The 19,958-nt window shown below is 43.4% G+C and overlaps 2 protein-coding genes across 3 annotated transcripts in view; one reads left to right on the forward strand and one right to left on the reverse strand.

Annotated features, from left to right (window-relative positions):
* The first annotated feature begins 5,107 nt into the window (after positions 1-5,107).
* On the forward strand, positions 5,108-8,750 carry mRpS26 (mitochondrial ribosomal protein S26). Its single transcript, XM_037429484.2, has 4 exons — positions 5,108-5,452; positions 6,062-6,199; positions 7,549-7,672; positions 8,473-8,750. Exons 1-4 carry the CDS (start codon positions 5,187-5,189, stop codon positions 8,662-8,664), a joined length of 720 nt encoding a protein of 239 aa, XP_037285381.2. The 5' UTR covers positions 5,108-5,186; the 3' UTR covers positions 8,665-8,750.
* Positions 8,751-12,180: 3,430 nt separating this feature from the next.
* The window catches only part of Cog3 (conserved oligomeric Golgi complex subunit 3), a 58,218-nt gene continuing 50,440 nt past the window's right edge, over positions 12,181-19,958 (reverse strand). For both annotated transcript variants that reach the window (XM_037428971.2, XM_075888246.1), the window contains one exon: positions 12,181-12,533. In XM_037428971.2, the coding sequence (XP_037284868.2) occupies positions 12,498-12,533 (36 nt within the window). In that variant the 3' untranslated portion in view covers positions 12,181-12,497. The remainder of the gene's footprint in view (positions 12,534-19,958) is intronic.

The raw sequence follows: 19,958 nt of genomic DNA on the forward strand, positions 1-19,958 counted from the left end.
ATGATATGCCAGCAGCTTACCACTATGAGCCTTGTGAAACATATGCAAACACGGTACCAAAAAAAGAAAGAATGTTGCACATATGTGGAAGCAATAAACATACATTAAACAAACGTACCGCGGTGGTACGGTGCTTTGATGCGTGTTTGATCTCAGCCGCGGTAATCGCAATTTGACGAACGCTGAACGGATGGTCAGAACTTCCCGGAAAAGAGTAACAGTGTGCACGACTTGAGGTAGGTAACCACCCCCCTCGCCTCATTTTTTTTTTACAAATTTTCAATATGCATGCTTAAAAACAAAGCAACTACGAAATGCTTGCTCATTCTCTTCTAGTAATCTCGTATGTCCTGCCGTTAGTGTTAAAATCTCGACTTTTCAGCTAATTAAGCAAAGAAGACGCAGTAAGGAGCTCTTTAAATTTATCATTAGGGTTTCCACGCCGCCGGTGCCACCGCCACGCATTTTGTGACATTTGATATGCTTTTATCAGTATACCTTCTCGCATTTATTTCGTTGCTGAGCTTAATTAAAAACGGGCGAGCAACCGCACACTTTGCAGTCGAGCAAGCAAGTCTCCTCCCACTGATGTGACGGACATTTTACGTTATTTTAGCGTCCCGCCTGTCATATATGCCCACTACCACAAAACAAGGAATCATTTTAACGTCCCTGTCCTTCCTTTCCTCGTGCTTCTACCACAAGGAAACGATATGCGATACATACGACATCCAACAAAATAATGTTCCCCTAAATTTACACCTTTTTGCTAATATTTGCGAGTAATTCGAATAATCTATTGCATGGCCCGTAGTGCAACTGCCCCTTTATTTCCGGTTTTTTTATTATCTCACAAAATCGCCTAAGCATTGCATGACGCGGAGAATTTGGCAACGTTTTTTCACACTATGAGAAATCATGTACTTCCACTAGCCTACTGTACCCAATTTCACGGGTATCTGAAGTGTCATCTCTTTCTTTTCTTTTTTTTTTAACTTCTCCAATTTCTTTTCGACTTAACACCGCATGCCTTTCAAGGAAGGCTCCTCAAGTGTTGCCTGAACCCATCCGTGATGTTGTATAGATATGCGTGACCTCCCGAATATTCACCTTCTTTCCTCTAAAAGTTCGTCAGAGCAGGAAAAAAAAAGGGGGGGGGGAGCAGGGTTTGCAGAAGATTATTAGAATACTTTACTTAGCTAGAGTTCTCCTAGAACTTTGAAAACCTAATCGAACCCGTTCATTCTTGGAGAAGCGTTTCTTCAACTATCCCCACTGCGATCAACACCTTCGTTGTTTCATTTTTGTGTAGCATGGAGCCGTAAAGAAGAAGAATCTGGACCGATGTCGTTGGTGACGATGATGCCGGCAAGCAGAAGCGGGAAGGCGCCGCTTTCGGGTTGAAGTCCTGAAGTTGTTTCAAGAGCTCCAACACTTCCAAATACTACGTTTGTTCAGACTTTGTGCACCCTGGTGCATAGCAGCAATAAATTTGTCATTTTTGTCATTTGATGACTATAGGGTCAAGATGATCTAATTTGATGTCATGGCTGCAAATCCATGAATACTTACACTACTGAAAGATTTTTTTTTTTGTGGTCTTCTGAGACCCTAAATACGTACTATGGACGTGTCTGTCAAAAATACAAACTCCAGATACACCAGATGTCTGTCAAACATAAAAATCCCACACATATACTTGTTGACGGAACAGCTTGTAGGGATAGGTGCCCGAGTCAAGATGAAAGTAGTGTCGCTTGTTTTGTGAACAGTTCGCCGGAGGACTGCGGGCCTGCTGATGTGCAGTCCAAATATGTACATTGCTCTCCCGACACGGGAAAGGAGGCGTAATGCAGCCCTACACGGTAAGGTGTTCGACGAAAACTACTGCTGCACAAGGTTCCCGGCCACGACGCCCTCCTCGACGAGAGCGGCGCCACTGCGGATGACAACCAGCACAGCTAATTGAGCGTGGCAAACGGTGCTCCTTTTTATTTATTTTTTTAATCTTTTGGTCAATACAAATGCATTGCCCGCGGTCGGGACAAAAGGAGGTGGTCTCTCTTCTGACGTGGTCCTGACATGCTCCCGGTACTACGAGCGTGGAACCCATCACCCACTGAACTTCTCACATCAAGCGACACCTTGGTGCCACAGGTGAAGTGTACGTGTAGGGACTATAGAAGTGTGGCAACCATGCCCTAGTGAAAGACATCGACCTGGGCGGGCGTGAGCTATGTGGGCACGAAACCTTCGTCCAGTTTCACGAAGTGTTCGTCTTATAGCGAAATGTTTGTCCTCAAGTTTCCTCTAGTCTAGCTACCTCGACACCGTCTTTCCGAGTCTCCGGTGCCAGAACAGCCGGACCCAACACTTCAAGAACCTCTAGAACCTCTGATGTATTTCTACAAAGCCGAATGTCATTTCGGAATCTATGTCATACAGAGGGTTCTTTTTTATTCGGCAGTCTATGAACTACACGATTGCTCGTATGATGATGATATATGGTAAAACACTATCCTAGGTACAATTCAGATTATCTTCACCGTACAACATGCTGAAAGAAGGTGGATCTGTCTGTGTAATTCGTGGGTGAACGGTGCAATAGATCTTGGTGCAACAAAATATAGATGGCGTCACCCGTTGATGGAAAAATTTCGCGCGTGCGCGTGATGGCAAATCATCGCGATAAGAGGAAGGGTTGAGAGTTTGGTTGTTGCGCTCGCACGACGTGATGACAATTAGCGACTATACTTGAGAACAAAGCAATGAAAACACGAAAACAGCGAAGTATCGAGACAGGACAAGTGCTGGACTAATAACTAAGTGCTTATTAAAAAAAAAGCCACACGCATGAACAATCAGCGCATGTCTAAATAGGCTATCTGAGCCAAGTATAACGTTGCAAAATCAACAGTCACAAAGTGTTGTAAACAGCTCATTTCCACAAAACGCCAAAATATAAACGCCAAGTGCACCATCTGACTACACCCAAATTCTTTAGCCGAGCAAATTGAGCTGAGATCACATCGCACATGACACTCTGGCCATTTGTTAATTACTTCAAAAGGCTTCGCAACTTTCATGTTCAACCTTATTTCTTAATTAATTTGTTATGAAACAATGATTTTAAATCAGGGGCGCTGCTACAGCCTTTGCAGCACAGACGTACGTAAGTTTACACATTCCCTTGTCGAATGCGGCCATGTCTAAAGCGATCAGACGCTCTGGTGGCAGGCTGTGTGATCACAGCATTATAGTTCGTACATGTATACTGGTGGAAACTCACCTCTGTGCCCCTGATATCAATTAATAAATAAGGTTGAACGTTAAATCTTTAAAACATTCAAAATGAAACAAAACATGGGCAAAGTGTCACGTGCAAATCATTCCTCAGTTTCCCTTGCACATAAAGAATAGTGGGTGGCACTGGGTGCACGTGGCTTTCATATTTGGTGTTTCATGAAAATGTGGCGTTTTTCTAGCACCTTAACACTTGTGCACTGTTAGGTGTGCAACTGTGAAATGATTCAGATAGCCCATTTACGCATGCGTTCCTGGTTTGTGGGTGGGTGGGCTTCCTGCAATAAAAGTGTGTTTGAAGTCCAACTCTTGTCCTGTCTAGTTGTTTACCTTTGCTGTCTTCCTGTGTTTCACTGGTTTCCAGTTCCGAATATTCTGAAGCAACTCGCACAGCAAGCTACGTTAGTGATGTGCTGTTTCAAACGCGATTGTGACAAATCCGATCTAGTTAGTAAAATTTAGTTCGAGACAGAAAACGGGCGAAATAAAGGCGCGCATTACTCGGCTTGATTTTCTCTCGAGCACATGATAAAGGGGAGAAAACACAAGACATTGTACACCCGCACCTAGGTGTGTTGTCCTCATAAATTCATGTTCCGCGCAGAACTTCACACGAAGTTTATGGTGACCCCCATTTCGTCCAATTGTCGACCTTCATGAACCCGTCATTCTATACTGGTTAGGTCGTTTGTTTGATGAATCATATTTAATTTGTGGTGTTTTTCTTTTATGAATTAAAGGCTGTGTTACTTAAGTGGCTTTTATAAATACATATGCATCAAACAGCTAGCTCTAGCTCACTCGTTCAGACTGTTGAGCAAAATAAGCAATTGCTTTCATGCGCATAAAAGCGCTTTACATTACTTGCACCGCTCTTCCCCTTTGAACTGCCGCTGTTCCTTGACTCGCTTTCACAGTCATATTGATTGTTATTCCAATACCGACATCTTAATCTCACCTTTTATTCATATATATATATATATATATATATATATATATATATATATATATATATATATATATATATATATATATATATATATATATATATATATATATATATATATATATATATATATATATATATATATATATATATATATATATATATATATATATATATATAAAGGTGAGTATAATTAAGATGTCGGTAGTGCAATAACAATCAATATTGTATAACAGGAAACTGTATATATAGTCTCCACCGTCAGCCTCACCAAACATCGGCGTTGACGCTATCACCGACCTGGATTTGCCAAACTAAAGTGACCCTGAAAGGAGATTAAAATTAACACTTATTTTTTAGTCCAACACTACCTCTCTACGTTATTAGGAGCACTGAGCAAGTTTTTCTGGTCCAGTTATTTAACTTGATCCGGCATAGAAGTGTGGCAGCTTGGGCCAGTTGGTATGGCATGACGATAGTCATAGCGCGAGAACAAAACGACGACACAGAGACAGCGCTCGTGTCTTTCGTGTCCTTCTTGTCTCTGTGTCATCGTTTTGTTCTCGCTCTATAACTATCGTTGAACCGGCAGGCGAATCAATTACGATGCGTTTGCCAAGCGGGCAGAACTGAAAAAGAACTGACTATTTACCGGTGAAAATAAAGTATAATAGAGAGGCAGGTTTCCTAAAGAAATTTAAGCGTACGTAAAAAACAAGCGTGCTAATCACGCAAAAAAAAAAGTACATTCATTGCGGCGGCGCGCTGATCAATTGACGTCGGTGGTGGCGGCGCGCCGAGTTTTCGGCGCAGACCGGCTTGCGCTGACGCCGCCACCGCCGACAACTCCGGACGACTCTCGCGCCGCCGCCGGTCGAAGCCGCCTCGGCGCACGCCTGTAGCTGTGAGCTGCGGCCCGCGGGAGAAGTGGCTCGATATGTTGGCCTCGATGCTTCCAAAAGCAGTTTTGTCGCCTTTACGAAGTGCTGCTTACGATGCTACTCTTCATCGTTCCGAAATGTCTCTGTTGCTGGGTGTGCAGCAAGTGAGATGGAAGAAGCCCAAGGGCACGAAACCTCGGTGGATGCCGATTGCCCCCAGCAAGCTTTTCAAAATTAATTTGGGACCACCGAAAGATCCAGAAGAAATCGCAGTGCTCAGCCGCTTGACCGCTGCCTATAAAACCGAAATGAAAGCAATCAGGTGCGTGTCCTAATGCCCTGCATGAAGCATACCATCGAGTTTCTGGCGTGGTATGTGCGCGTCGGTCTGCTATGTGAAAGTGTGTTGCCGCGGCGTCGCATTGTCGTTGTACAGTTTGATTGAAAGACTGCTCGTGTATGCCAATGAAACGCATGAAACATGTAGATACGGTGCTTAGATCTACGGCGTGCGCACAGGGGTGACGGGGGTGCAGAGTGCAGCCCCCCTCTAGTCACACGAGAGGAGGGGGGGGGGGGTTCAATGTCTGCCTTATAATTTGACTTGATAGAAAAAGGGGCCCTGCTACACCCCCCCCCCCCCCGCCGGTGCCATAAATTGATAGGTGTCGCTAGCTACTTACCGAGCCGTTATTGAATTCAATCGTAGTTCGCCCTTGGTCGTTTACATTTGATGAAATACCATAAGGTTTGACCGTCGTTTACATTTGATGAAATACCATAAGGTTTGACCGGTTCCACAATAACTAAGCAGCACTTCGTGACATTTCTGTCTTTTCTTAAGCGCACGTAGTTTCCACACTTCCTCCATCTAAAACTGCAGTGTCAGTTTCATTCATCAATTATTACTTCTTTGCTGTTCCTCTTGCAGAAACTTTTGGAGGGATGAACACCTGAAAGACCTCGAATTGGCTGACAAGCACTCAGCCCTGTCTCAAGAGGAAGAGCGAGAGCACGAGCGCCTTCTTGAAGAAAATGAAAAGGAAAACCAGAGGGTTGCTGTACTAAGGTATTGCCCTATAGGGTGCATTCCTTGTTTAATATTTTCCTCATTATCTATTCACCTCGTGACACGATGATTGCAGTAAAAGAGCAATGATCTGTCCACCTCGTAAAATTAATTTCAATTTCGTTTGCTATTGTCGTGCTTAGTGACATCACAGTCTCCCTTGTGCCTGGTGCTAGAGAATTACCAACGTTCAGCCTTTTTCTAGCAATGCACCACTCTTATGAATCCACGTCTGAGCTCATAATACATGCTTTTAAATTGCCGCATGCTTAATGAAAGTATTAAAAAATGACCTAGCTTTTCGAGAGAATGGTCATATCACAAGCACATGCTCAGGTGTCATTTACTGCAAGGAATGCTTTTACTAGTGTACTTTCCTCAGTTTATGTTGCTCTTTTCCCCTTCCCATACAGTAAATACTTGTGTATCATCTATAGACTTTGCCTTTGCACCAGATTATTCAGAAAGCAGTGTCTAGTGTCCTCCTTCACTAAGAGTGAAGGTGTAGAAAGAGTGGTCCCAAGTAGCATGATTACAATAATTCGTTGAATGCTCCGAGTAATTTGGCTGCCACTTTTTTTCTAGCTGCTCAACTTTTCCTGTTCCTTCATTAGTTTCTGTACTTCCTGTTCTCTTTTTTAAAATCTAGAAATCGGTGAATAGCAGAAAGTCTTGCGACTGAAGTTGCTTTGTGCGATTAGGATTGTGCTGTGGATGTTCACATGCTTTGCAGACTTCGATTGAGTGAGCCTCTTTTGAAGACAAATGCTGCTTAACTTGTTTCCCATGATGCTTGAGGAAGACACTGTTGTAATGTTTAGAGTTATAAAGAGCTCCGCTTTGTTTGTGATTGCAATATCTATTGCTACGTCGTGTGTGAAGTACCACTCACCGTTTTGTTTCCTGCTGTCTTGGTGATGACATGCTGCTTTGGATTTTCATTGAAGTAGCCTTCAGTCCAGTGTCATAGATAACAGGTTGAAAGTCACACAGTAAGCTTCTCCTTTGGGGACTAGTGTAGTTCGTTCATTTAAATCGTAACTAACCTATGCTGTTGCAGTACAGATAGTACACGTTTTACCCCTTTATACTTTTCTACCTTGGAGTTCTACGATGGCTTCATGGCGGCCTAGTTGACCACTACCATATATAAAGGTAGCTAATATTAGCATTAAATTAGGCTTGCCTTCTTTGTTTGCATGAACGGTCATCATTTCTTTTCATGGCATGCAGTTTACATTAGCATATTTTCGAGATTACGTGGTGGTGTTGTGACTTTTGCTTTTTAAAAATGGTATTGCGATACAGTTGCTGGCCTTGTAACTGTGCTGTCTAATTAATACTTCTAGGATGGAAAGAAACAAGCAGGAAGGAGCGAAGAGAGTGGAGGAGCTCTTGCAGAGGGAAGCTGAGGCAAAAGCCAAGCTTTTGCAGTTCAAAGAGCGAATTGAGGAGATTGTGAGGCTTGAAAAGGTGCGCATGTTGTAGAATGTTGGTGCATCGAGTTGCCAATGCATTTTGCAGCTCATGCATTGAAAATTGCTCGTTCTTCCATCTCTTTCTCAAGCTCATTCTCAAAAGTACATTGATTGATATGTGGGGTTGAACGTCCCAAAACCACCTCATGATTATGGGAGCCGCCATAGTGGAAGGCTCCGGAAATTTCGACCACCTGGGGTTCTTTAATGTGCACCCAAATCTGAGCACACGGGCCTACAGCATTTTCGCCTCTATAGAAAATTCAGCCGCCACAGCCGTGATTCGATACTGTGAAAAGTGGGTAGAGCTTACTTCTAGAATAAGTCCGCCGAAGATTGCAGAACTGTGTGCTGTAGGTGCAAGGGGCAGCTTAAGACGCAAGCTGACTGATGTTAAAGCGAGTGTTAGATTTTGTATATTTAGAGTTTATGGGCGCAAACGACCAGATCTACAATAGAACCAAAACTGCTAAATGAAGGACTGCAGAGCAGGATGTGACGTTTCTAATGCGCCAGAATCACGTCCTGTATGCAAGATCTGAAAGTCTCTAATGTGAAGGCATCCTTTTCTGCAACATTCTCAAAATTGAAACTACTTTGATCAAATGTGTTGTCTGTGGGCTCATTGACAAGGTCACATCTTTGTACCAAACATAAAATAATGAAATAAGATTGAAAAGCCAATGTGTGGGACTGATTAAGACAGCTCGAAAATGTTTTCTTAAGAGACTTCTTTTGGGGATGAGATTTTGTGACTCCAAGTACACTAATCACTGTCCACTTGTTTTTTTGCAGAAGAGAAGTTCCACGTATGTCACCCTCGAGAATTTGGACCAAGCCATAGAATTTGCCATTGAAAACCCAGTCAGCTACAGCTATGCCATCGATCAACAAGGAAAGGAAATTTGGGAGGGAACGCCTCACTATGAGCTGTACAAAGAAGGGCCTGCACATGCCTACGCAATACCCAGAAGGAAACGATTTTAATTTCGATGCAAGAATATAATCAATGAGAACCTAGTACTGTTGAAATGTATAGTATTAAACTGTGCAGTAATTTTTGTACTGTTTAATTTTGCTGATGTCCTTTGAACTTGAGAGGTTACTGGCTCCAAACTTTGCGAAGCATTGTAAACCCGGCTTCAAATTTCCTGTTCACAATGACTTCCTGCAGTGAAGTGCCAAGCTCAGGAAATGTGTTTACTTGGTTTATTTTGACATTATTTCCATCTACACTTGTGCAGCGCCATGCTACAGTATCAATTCTGGTGACTTCACACACCAGCATGGCTTGTCATAATGAAGTCTGGTACCAGTGTTGACAGATGCTACTGAGCTAACAAGCGAAAAATCATCACAAAAAAAAAGCCTAGGCGAGCTACTCTACCTTTACCAAGAAACGTAAAAGCAAGCAGGAATTCGATCAACTTTTCCATTGTTTCAAAAGTTTTTAATTTATATAATAAAAATGTCACTCAAATGCAAAGGGGAGTTAGAAAAATCACTAACCTTTACACCGAAAATATCTGCAATAATGAAAAAAATTACACTTACTTTTTAATATTGTCTCCAGGATGGTACTCTATTTGGTTGACTGCAAGCTCGACAAATGCGTTATCACTGCACAAAAAACGTGCTATTCGTGAACCTGATCAAAACAACAAAAGTAACTATACTTGCAGGATAAGTGCAAATAAGCCCCAAAAAGTGACAAGCAACAGGAATACTCTGCAAGCGACTTGGTGAATGAGGTAGCCCAACTCTGCTTATTATAAGCGGAACTGGCAACTTTGTCAGGTATTTGAATGTAAAAAAATTGGCACATACCATGCTCAGTGGGAATCTATGATATGCGAAGCACGAATGAGACAGGTTGATATGTCAGTTTAAAATCAGCACAACGTAATGAGGTGGAGGTAATTGGTGCCGTACATGACTTTCGTGTCATGATTATCTTGTTTGTATGTGTCGTTTACCTTCTTCACCCATTCACGTCACGTGATACCAAATTTAGTATATTTGGAACCAGCGAAACGCCCGCGAGCATGCTTTGAGTGTGGTATGTTGTCATGTTCTTACATGACACGCATGTCAGGATTATCGTGTTTGTACCAGTCATATATTTCGTCATCTGTTGACATCACGCAACAGCAAATTTGGTATATGTGGAGCTAGCAAAACGATCACCAGCACATCATGAAGGACCTAATATACTCCATTGTAGCGTTGACGCGCACGCATGCTGGGCACAGCGACGCTACGTTAGCAAAACACGAGCACTATAGTCCGACGCCAGGCGCGACCGGTGCGACCAGCGTTCGTCGGCACAGTCCGATGGTGGTAGGCGGCGCAAAATGCGACATCCTGCATTTCGCACCGATGCATTACCCAGACAACACTGAGTCTCCCTCTTTTTGTGAGGGAGGGACGCCGGACGCGCTGAAACGCGCATGCGTCAAAGCAAAGCAACACAGCGCGGTGCGCGCCTGCGAGTATATGGCAGGACCGGTGCCTGGCGTGGCAACGCCAGTGTGACGCTACGAAGTGAACACCGGCGAGCACGCGCACCACGTCAAGTCGAAATGTGTTGGCGCCTTGACTGTGGCATGTAGTCATGTTCTCACATGACACGCATCTCATGATTATCATGTTTGCACAAGTCACGTACCTTCGTCATCCATTGACGTCAGGTAATACCAAATTTGGCATATGGGAAGCTAGCGAAGTGACTGCCAGCGCATCATGAGCATGGCATGTAATCATGTTGTTACATGACATGCATGTCATGATTTTCATGTTAGTGTTTGTCGCTTGTTTTTGCCATGCAATCATGTCATACCATACCAGTTTTGACAATGCCACGTGAACGAAACTCCCACAAGAGCTTCAGTACAATGGAATGTAAATCATGGCATGAATGTCATGATTTTCATGTTATGACTAGTCAAATATGTTCTTCATACAGTCATCTTATGTCATACCAAGTTTGGTATGGATACCATTATCGAGACGGCCAGGAGAGTTAAAAGTCGTAGACAGCTAGATAGATGGACACGCTCAATGTCACCGAAGTTCACTAAGAAATGCTTCGCATTTAAAAAAGAACAATTACTACTTGCACATTGCCAACAGAGCATTGGGGGGGGGGGGGGCGGTAGAAGCGTCGTGGTACCTTGCGCAAACACATGACTAGAAACCAATACAGGGTTGTGATGTCAGGGTGCAGTAAGAACCCAAACTAACTTTTAAAAACATGTAATTAATTTTTTAGGGCACACACACGTTTGCTGATACATTGTCTTAACTATGATTGCTTGGCTTTCTATTTGATGCAAAAAATGGACTGAAAATTTGTGTGTTGAAACTTTTTCAAACGATTACTGACATAATTACTATGTGGTAGGGCATTTTGCGTGGACATGGAATGTACCAAGTTTGCACCACCACACTGATAAACCTAAACAGTTTTTATAATGGGTTTAGATGTCCCTAAATCTGGTACTAAGCTCCTTGTGGGGGGGTGGATTACATCTTGAAACGGGGTTGTGTAGAGACATTTAGGCCGGCCTTTGGGTGTCCCGAGTACAGTCCAGATGAATTTCAGGGCACAAGAAGTTGACAGCTGTTGAAACTGCCATTGTGCGGATATCCCACCTAAGGCATTGCCCATCGGACAAGAACCAGTATATAGCGCATAATCTAGCAAAGTCCAAGAGCAATTTCAAATCTCATAATCCTTTCTGAACAACTGGACAATTCATTTAGACATCCAAGAAATTTCTATAAATGATCTTTGCACAGAAACACATACTAACAATACTGTCTGTACAGCATCTTTGAAAAATATTTGAAATCTTCTGCCATCAAATTCGATCTATGTGGTGCAGTAGCAGGTGGTTGGTTATTCGAAGAAATAAACAAGCTAGTACTAAAGAGGAGAATAAAAAAAAAGTACTTTATGTACAGTACATGGTATTTTGAAATCGCTGTGAATTTCATTGGTGAAAGGTGCCTATTGGTGGCTTCGGTAATACAGATTTCCAGTGTTATTTCATCTAACAGAAATTTAAAAAAAAGTAAAAGGTAGAACTGACCCTTAGGCATACCATGCATTAGTATTCAGTCTAAACCACACTGATATGAGAAAAATGGGTGTTAGAGACACCAGTGTGCTTACAGTAAAATACGGGTGGATAAGAAAATACGGTACCCTGCTTATAAGAGACATCTCACATAAAAGGGTTTAACTGTATTTAAATAGCGGTATTTATAAGTTGAGTGAATTAAGCAGGTTGTCTTGTACATGTGCGCTAGTCTCTTTGAGTGTTGAAATGTACATTCGATGAACTGGACACATGCGTGTCGAAACCCTGCCTGCTTTGTGCTGCTGGCCACGCTGCAACACTGTGAATTCATTAATCCAGGTGTTTTTGGTGGCACCAGAGAACTCGTAGGTTGAGGTTAAGCGAAGCTCCACTGCAAAATGATACAGGACCACAGTCGTAACAAGATTCTTTACAAACCTTTAATACTTTCCTCTAATAACAACCCTCTCTCACTATAAAACGTAAAAAAACAGCAAACATTCCTTTCATACCACTGCTTCTCCGAATAACTTAACATTTTTACACATATGTACACATTTGGAAGCATTCGCACCACACCCGACGTGTACACAATGCACGACTGCTGCAAGAGAAGGCGCATGCAAGCGTTCACGGAGGGCATCGCTTTGCCGGCATCCGCTGGCCACTTCGAGTGTGCCGTTCACTTGCATCTTTCATTGTCACAGAGTGTTTCTGGAGCTACAGAGTAGCTTCTCATTTTGTCTGGAATCCTGTTAACACGACATTAATCTGAAATAAAGGCACAAAATTATCATCAGTGACCAAGCTTTATACTTGAAATGTTCGATAACAAAAAGTAACACAACGGACTGCATGGCACTGGAGCTACTTAGTGCAGCTGTGAACATCAGGCGGTGAAAATTTCACACATCTATGTGCAGAAAACACGCGATTATAAGGAAACTATGTCTGAAAAGGCATGCACGGTTCTTTTGATCAGTACTTGGTCATCATATTTCAATTCAACCTTCTAGAGATCATGTTTTTGTTTGAGTTACCTGAGGAAGTTTGATACTCATATGAATTCAACAGATTTATGATACTGTGACAAGAATATGTGCATTATGCACCCACTCATACAGAAATAAATGCATGAATAGAAGGTTGTATGTATTAGTACCAACAAATACACTGGCCCCCAGCAACACGCCATTCTTTATAACTGATTGCATACTTTAAGTCCTTAGTGTAAAAAGATTTTGGTGCTTGAAAACTAGGCTTGTGTTCACAACCTAGGTGAATATTTGAATACTCGAACGAATATTGCTGTATTCAAATTCGTTTCTATTCGAATATAAGTTGTTAAAAATTTCGAAGTACAGTCAAACCCCTTTATAACAGACCCTGGTATAAGAGACAAATGGATATAAGAGACATCAGTGTGCTTACAGAAAAATACGGGTGGATAAGAGAATGCATATGGGATGCCCTACTTATAACAGACATCTCAACTGTATTGGAAATGAATGAGTGGCTGTAATGTAACCACCTGTAAAGGTAACTTTGCTGCAGTGATGAGTTGCTAGATTAGCAAGGTGTGGGAGTGAGCCAGTTGGTATTCCATGTCTTGAACAGCTGAAGTGCAAAAAAAGGTAACAACGGACTATGGGAACAAGTGCTTGTCCTCGTTCCCTTCGTCACTTATCTTTTTGCGCTTCAGCTGTTTAATAAGACATGCTAAATTAGTTCGTAAGTAACCTCCTGTAATGACCTTTTTCACTGCAGTAAAGGGCTGCTAAGCCGTGAAAACTAGAAAAAATCCGCATTGCTGCGAAACTCCACTTCAATACATAAGTGAACATATTACGCTCACATTTACTCCTAGTTTTTTCAAGTTTAAAAGCTTATTATACTGGCTCCTATGCTCTACGTACATTGAGGTTATCACCTGCATTAAGCCGAAAGTCAGATCCTGCTACTATTCAAAGTTGTTTCAATTTCCTTTGAACCAAGAAAATAGGCATAAGCACAGACCTTTCATCAATTAAAAAAAAATATGTATATTGTGCAGGTTATTTTGGTTATGACAAATACCGTACTTTCTCGCATATAACACACTCCAAGAATTGTGAAAAATTGCCTGAAAAGCGGGGGTGTGTATTATCTGCGAATAATCCGGAAACAAAGGTTGGCTTCACGGCAATGCGTGCTTTGCTGTGCAGTTCGCATGCCGACCAGCACCATCTGGTGCAAAGCCAATGAAAGCCAATACAGGCCATAGACAGATCCCCCTATAGGGTGTTCATTCCCTTTTTGCGTGCTTTCTTTGATCATGACCGGACTAGAGACGTGCGCTCGCTCCCTCCTTTTACGGCCTAAGCAGCTGTAGTGAGTACAATGAGGCTGTTTTTATACAGTGATGAGGGTTCGCTCCATGTAAGGGCGTGGTGAGCCAACTATTTAAAGTGCGTTTTGGCGCATACTCATTGCATTGTAAATCAGCTCTCCCCAACCACTTTTTTGTGCTAACTACTTCTTCCATTTATAGGAAGCAGCGGGTGTAGTATAGGTGCACACGGGACAGTCTGGCTTTCTTGGCATCATAAATTTGGCAGTGAATACGCACACGCAACGCTACAAAAATTTAAATTTTTAAGGCTCGGACACCTTCTTTATGCTGAATTCGAAAATGCTTAAGGCTTGTGTGCTTAGCTTATCATTTAGGTGCACGTTGTGGGTGTGCCGACACCCCCCCCTGTAAAGTTGTCTGCCCCGTGTGGTGCACGTGTCTCGCCCCAAGGCTTTATTTCGGTGGTGAACACCGCCGGGCGATAGATGGCGTTGTGTTCGCTTTGAGTACCATTGTTGGTAGAGTGGTAGCGCTGGTGGTGGCCCCTGGCAGAAGGCGATGAGCGCGTTCGCCTCGCCGAGACCCCACACTGGCGCTCGTTCGTCCGCCGAGACCCCACACTGACTGCCCAACGTGGAGCTGTTGGAGTATCGGACGACAGTTTTTGCGGTTCAACACAGGGATTTTGTTAGAGCCGGAGTAGAGTAGGCCTAGGGGGAGTCCTTTGCTAGCGTCGGTGGTGGGCTTTGCTGAGAAGCGAGGAGATTGGTTTTGTAACGTGTTTGAATTCGTCGGCAGGTTGACTTTATTTTTTTTATCTCGCAAGTGTTGTTATTTTTTGTTTGTTGTTTTCAAAACGTTGTTGAATTAGGACGAGAGCCATACGGTCTGCATCCTGGGGTGAGCAAGGCCTAGAGCACGTGGTTTGTAAGCCAGGCCCGAAGCGTGTGAGTACGGAAGCCTCGTGGGTGGTCCGTTTTTCTGTAAATACCTTCTTCTGTATCTTTGGGCTCAGGGAGCCGGGCGTCGTTGCTGTCTGGTATTGCGGCTCGAGGCCGAGGCGTCGTGACACCGCCCGGGGCGGTGGACGCCGATCGCTCGGTAAGCTGCTGTGTGCGGCGAGCGATAGGGCCACCTCAAGAGTGGACGTCTCCTCGCGGCTGCCTCTTCTGCGCCTAGGCTGGGTGGATGCCGGTTGTTGCCGAGTGACTCATTAGGCCTAAGGCTCTGCGCAGCCGCCTGTCGCACGTGGCACAACTAGGTCGATCGTGGCGTTGTGGTGTTGCGCTCTGCTTCCCTCACTTTTTTTTATCTTGCGATGCAAGGGTTAGGAAAAGTGATTTTTGTTTTATTTTGATGGGCGTCTCGGCCGCCACCGATGTATTAGCTAGCAGTACTGACCAAGGTACCACGTGGACGAAAAGCTCGAAGCTCCCTTCCCGAGGACCTGCTCGATTGTTTTCTTTCAATTTTTTTGTTGTTATTGATGTATTCAGCGGGAGGGATGTCATCCACGGCCGGCTGTCCTGCACATCGACAGCGTCGCTGGCCAGGAATGAGGTCGGGCGATGGAGATGCCTGGGACCTGCGCAACTGCCTGCAGTCCGGCGCCCTCGCGAGTGCCGGTCGCAACTGGAAGACGTGTCGGCGCTAACGACGGAGCGTCGCGCCGACGGCAACGTTGCTGTTGCGGGGCCGATACTGAGGTGAAGCCTAGCCGGACAGTGCAGCAGTGTCGACCAGCAGCGGTGTCGTGGTGCAAAGACATTATGGTCGTGCGATATCATTTTTTTTTTGTTAAAGCTTGTGTAGCTAATTTTTGATTTCGGGATATGGTTTGATTTAAGGTTGGGGGAATGTGGGGTTGCCGACACCCCCCCCTGTAAAGTTGTCTGCCCCGCGTGGTGCACGTGTCTCGCCCCAAGGCTTTATTTCGGAGGTGAACACCGCCGGGCAATAGATGGCGTTGTGTTCGCTTTGAGTACCATTGTTGGTAGAGTGGTAGCGCCGGTGGTGGCCCCTGGCGGAAGGCAGGCCTTGGTGGTGGGCGAGAGTTGAGCGACTCTCTTCTGCGCGTGGCGTTGTCTGTAGCGTGGGTCCCCCGGTGCTCGGCACCGCGGGCTTCGCGCCGGGGTCCCACGTGGAAAGTCAGGCGTTGGCGCCGCCGCCTTGGGTATGTGTTAGTGTGTTGGGTGTGTTAGTGTGTGTTTATCATGCTATTGTGTGTTTAGTGTGTCACTGCGTTATGTTGTTTGTATGGTAGCGTGTTAATTGAAATTGGTGTATCATTCGGCGGACGATATCGTCGTCTAAATTAGTTAATAAATGTATGTATGTTGTGTACTTTGTACCGACCGCGTCGACTGTGTCCGTTCACTCCAAGAGTGTGGCGTGGCGAGGCGCTCGTTCACCTCGCCGAGACCCCCACAACGTTAAATAACCCCAGATGACTGAAATTCTCGCAGCCTTCCAATATGGCGTTCTACATGATGACGTCATGGTTTTGGGATGATAAACCACTTAATCGTGTGGTTGTCAAACTCTTTCCCAGTATGATCATATGTTCGGTCGTCATAACGATGAGATTGCCGGCCACATTGTCGTGGCTGAATACATCGATGCTTTTGCATATGTATAGGGTTTTAGTGCCAGGGCCGGAAAGTTGCTTACGGTTTTTGTATTCTTTATGGGTGCATCTGGAGGTGCAAAGGAATGTAAGAGCGTGAGTACCTAAGCTGCTTGCAGTTCTCGGCACTAAATCTATGCATTATCTGAATAGCCCTGTGTTTGTGGACTTCCTTTGGCCTCATGTTGAGTTAACAAATCAGCTGAGGCATCCTCACATCGCCTTCTTCAAACGTCACCACACTATGTCGGAGCTGCTTTGTTGGCGCTTTCGGGAAAGTGGAGACAGCATGCATGAACGAACGGATTTGCAATGTGTGGTATGTAGACTAATGAATGAGGTGCACTTCTGAAAACGGAAGCAATTCAGGCTGTGATTGATGTCGTTACTTTAGCTAAAAGCGACATGACAGTGTTTTACCGGGAGTGCCTTTTTTTTGTTCCCCTGCCTCTCTTGAAAGTGCATACAAGGAGAGGCGAGCATTCTGCGGCCCAAAAACTGGTGCTTACCCCTTTTCGAGACGCAGCTTCTCAAATTTATTGAGAAGTAGAAGAGTCGCGGCCACGCTGTTTCAACGGAGATAGCGCAAATAGAAGTGCTGAGGTTAGCCCGCGAGATGAAGATCTCACGCGAGTTTTGAGCAAGCTGTGGATGGCTCCAGCGAATCATGGCCAGGGTGGGGGCGATTCCAGCTGACGTGGTGCGCAAGAGCTTCAAAAAGTGTGCCATCAGCAATTGCTTGGATTGTACTGAAGACGATCGCGTCTTCAAAAGCGGCAATGAAGCCACAGATGGCAGTGGCGACAGCGGCGAGTCGGGCGATGGTTGAAGAAATGGGAATCGGCAGTCAAGTCAACGTGGTGGCGATTGCTTTGAAATAAAGTTCTTTTGTAAACGAGATTGTGACTGTCCAGTTGTTACTGCCCAAAACAGCTTTTTTTAAAGCTAAGCAAGTGGGCTATACGCGAGAATTTTTTTTGTCTTTTTTTCGGGGAGCTCTAAGTTAGGGATGCGGGTTATATGCGAGAAACTTACTGTTATATTTATTTTCCTTGATAATATGCAATATACACCATTTAAATTCGATTCAAAATTATTCGACCAAAATCACTATTCGCTTCGACCCTAAAATTCATAATTCACACAAGTCTCTCAAAAAAGAAAATATTATAGATATCTCGCACAATGTAGAAATGGGTTGATCATATTCTATTTCCTAATGAAGGGTGAACGCCTATATTTTCATAGGTTTTTTATCTCTGGTGAGCCAAGAAGTACTTATCAACTGATATCTTTGGGCTGCTTGACTGCAGACATCACAAAATTGCATTAAAAATGGAGCATGCCAATTATGGTTTCTCTTTTCTGTCTTTGTATTAAAACAAAATGCACCGACTTATTCATCTCTCAATTTTTTTTGCAAAAAAAAAAAACTTTATATAACCAGAATTTAGAATTCTATATATACTAGAATTAAATGTGCATAGTACTATAAACTAGTACTTCGCACGTTTAAAATATCACATACATATATGTACTACCAATTACCAGCATCTGACAACATGCTTAACAATAATCTAATGCTAGTGCTAACTGTATAGCGAACTGAACATTTAATGCCCCAGAACACATTGCACTAAAGTAACAGTGTATTCTTTCACAAATAAACATTTAATTTTCCCACCGAAGATGCAACACTTTAAGGTGATACCCAAAATAATTGTATTAATTAGGCACACTGATATGTCCTGAACACTAATAAAATACATGTTCCATTTAAGTTTCATTTTTCCGATAGGGTGTTAAGAAAATGGTGTCAAAGGGTTCACCTGGAAATCATCGGCCCATTTCCTTGACGTGCATATGTTGCGAGATCCTTGAGCATATCATAGCTTCTAACATTTATGCGCATCTAGAATCTAACAATTTCTTTTTCTCTAACCAGCACCGGTTCCGAAAGGGTTGTTCTTGGGAGACTCAATTCTTTGAGTTCACCACTGACCTACATTTTAACATGAACAGTAATCTACAGACAGATTGTTTATTTCTTGATTATGCAAAGGCATTCCATCGTGTTGCTCATTGTCGCTTCATATTAAAACTTTCATCACTAAAACTTGATTCACTCACGCTAACATGGCTCAGAAACTTCGTAACTAACCGCCAACAATTCACTATCGCCAAAAATCACTCTTCATCACTTTGTTACGTTTCCTCTGGTGTACCAAGGGGCAGTGTTCTTGGTCCCTTACTTTTCCTGCCTGACAACTTATCCTCATGTACGCGTATATTTGCCGATGACAGCATTATTTATCGTCCCATCCGCAACAATGGCGATCATCTAACTCTTCAAAAAGACCTTGAGCATATCATTGAGTGGTGCAAAACATGGCAGATGACACTTAATGTTTCCAAATGTAAACTAATCACCTTTATTCGCAAACGTGATAACTTTATTAGCCAATACATAATTGATAATAGCATTATAGAACGCACTGATCATTACAAATACCTAGGCATAAACTTAACGTCTACACTTTCGTAGTCCACACATATCACTTCTATCTGTGCCAACACATCAAGATCATTAGGTTTTCAGCACCGAAATGTATACAGTGCTCCCTCCGATGTGCGCAAACTGGCTTATCTTGCTCTAATCCGTCCTCAACTGGAATTCGCATCCTTCATTTGGTCACCATATCAACAATACCTCATAGATAAGTTCGAATCTATACAGAACAGAGCTAGTCGATTCATAGCGCAGAATCACAGCTACCCGTCCAGCGTAACACAGATTAAACATAGCCTTGCGCTCGAGCCACTGAAAATTCGCCGCGGCATCTCACTTTTATCACTATTTCACAAACTCATCTACACCAGCATGATGCCATCTGTTCACCTTAACCTAGCACATCGAATTTCGAGCAGACTACATAACACCTTTAGGTTATCACGTATGTACGGCAATACTAACGCTTTCAACCAGTCGGCTCTTCCACGAGCTATTCGTTTGTGGAATGATTTACCAGATGATCTTGCGTCAGAACAAGACCACACAATGTTCTATCATACTATTAAAAAATACTTATGCACCAAAAACTGCTCTATCGCATCTTCATAATCATCAGTGTTTATAGGACTGTTGCTGATGTTTTTGCACTATTGCTAGGTTGTAGTTACTGTCATAATATTTTTTTGTATTTCACCTTCACATACTGTAACTCACTTTTCTAGTATG

Source organism: Rhipicephalus microplus, chromosome 1, assembly GCF_043290135.1.
Source record: "Rhipicephalus microplus isolate Deutch F79 chromosome 1, USDA_Rmic, whole genome shotgun sequence".
In the NCBI taxonomy this organism is placed as follows: Eukaryota; Metazoa; Arthropoda; class Arachnida; order Ixodida; family Ixodidae; genus Rhipicephalus; species Rhipicephalus microplus.

Excerpts from the sequence above, each read along its gene's own strand:
- mRpS26 (XM_037429484.2), top strand. The coding sequence starts at position 5,187 with ATGTTGGCCTCGATGCTTCCAAAAGCAGTTTTGTCGCCTTTACGAAGT. Across the intron at positions 5,453-6,061 it reads ACCGAAATGAAAGCAATCAG|AAACTTTTGGAGGGATGAAC; the intron begins GTGCGTGTCCTA and ends TTCCTCTTGCAG. Across the intron at positions 7,673-8,472 it reads AGATTGTGAGGCTTGAAAAG|AAGAGAAGTTCCACGTATGT; the intron begins GTGCGCATGTTG and ends GTTTTTTTGCAG.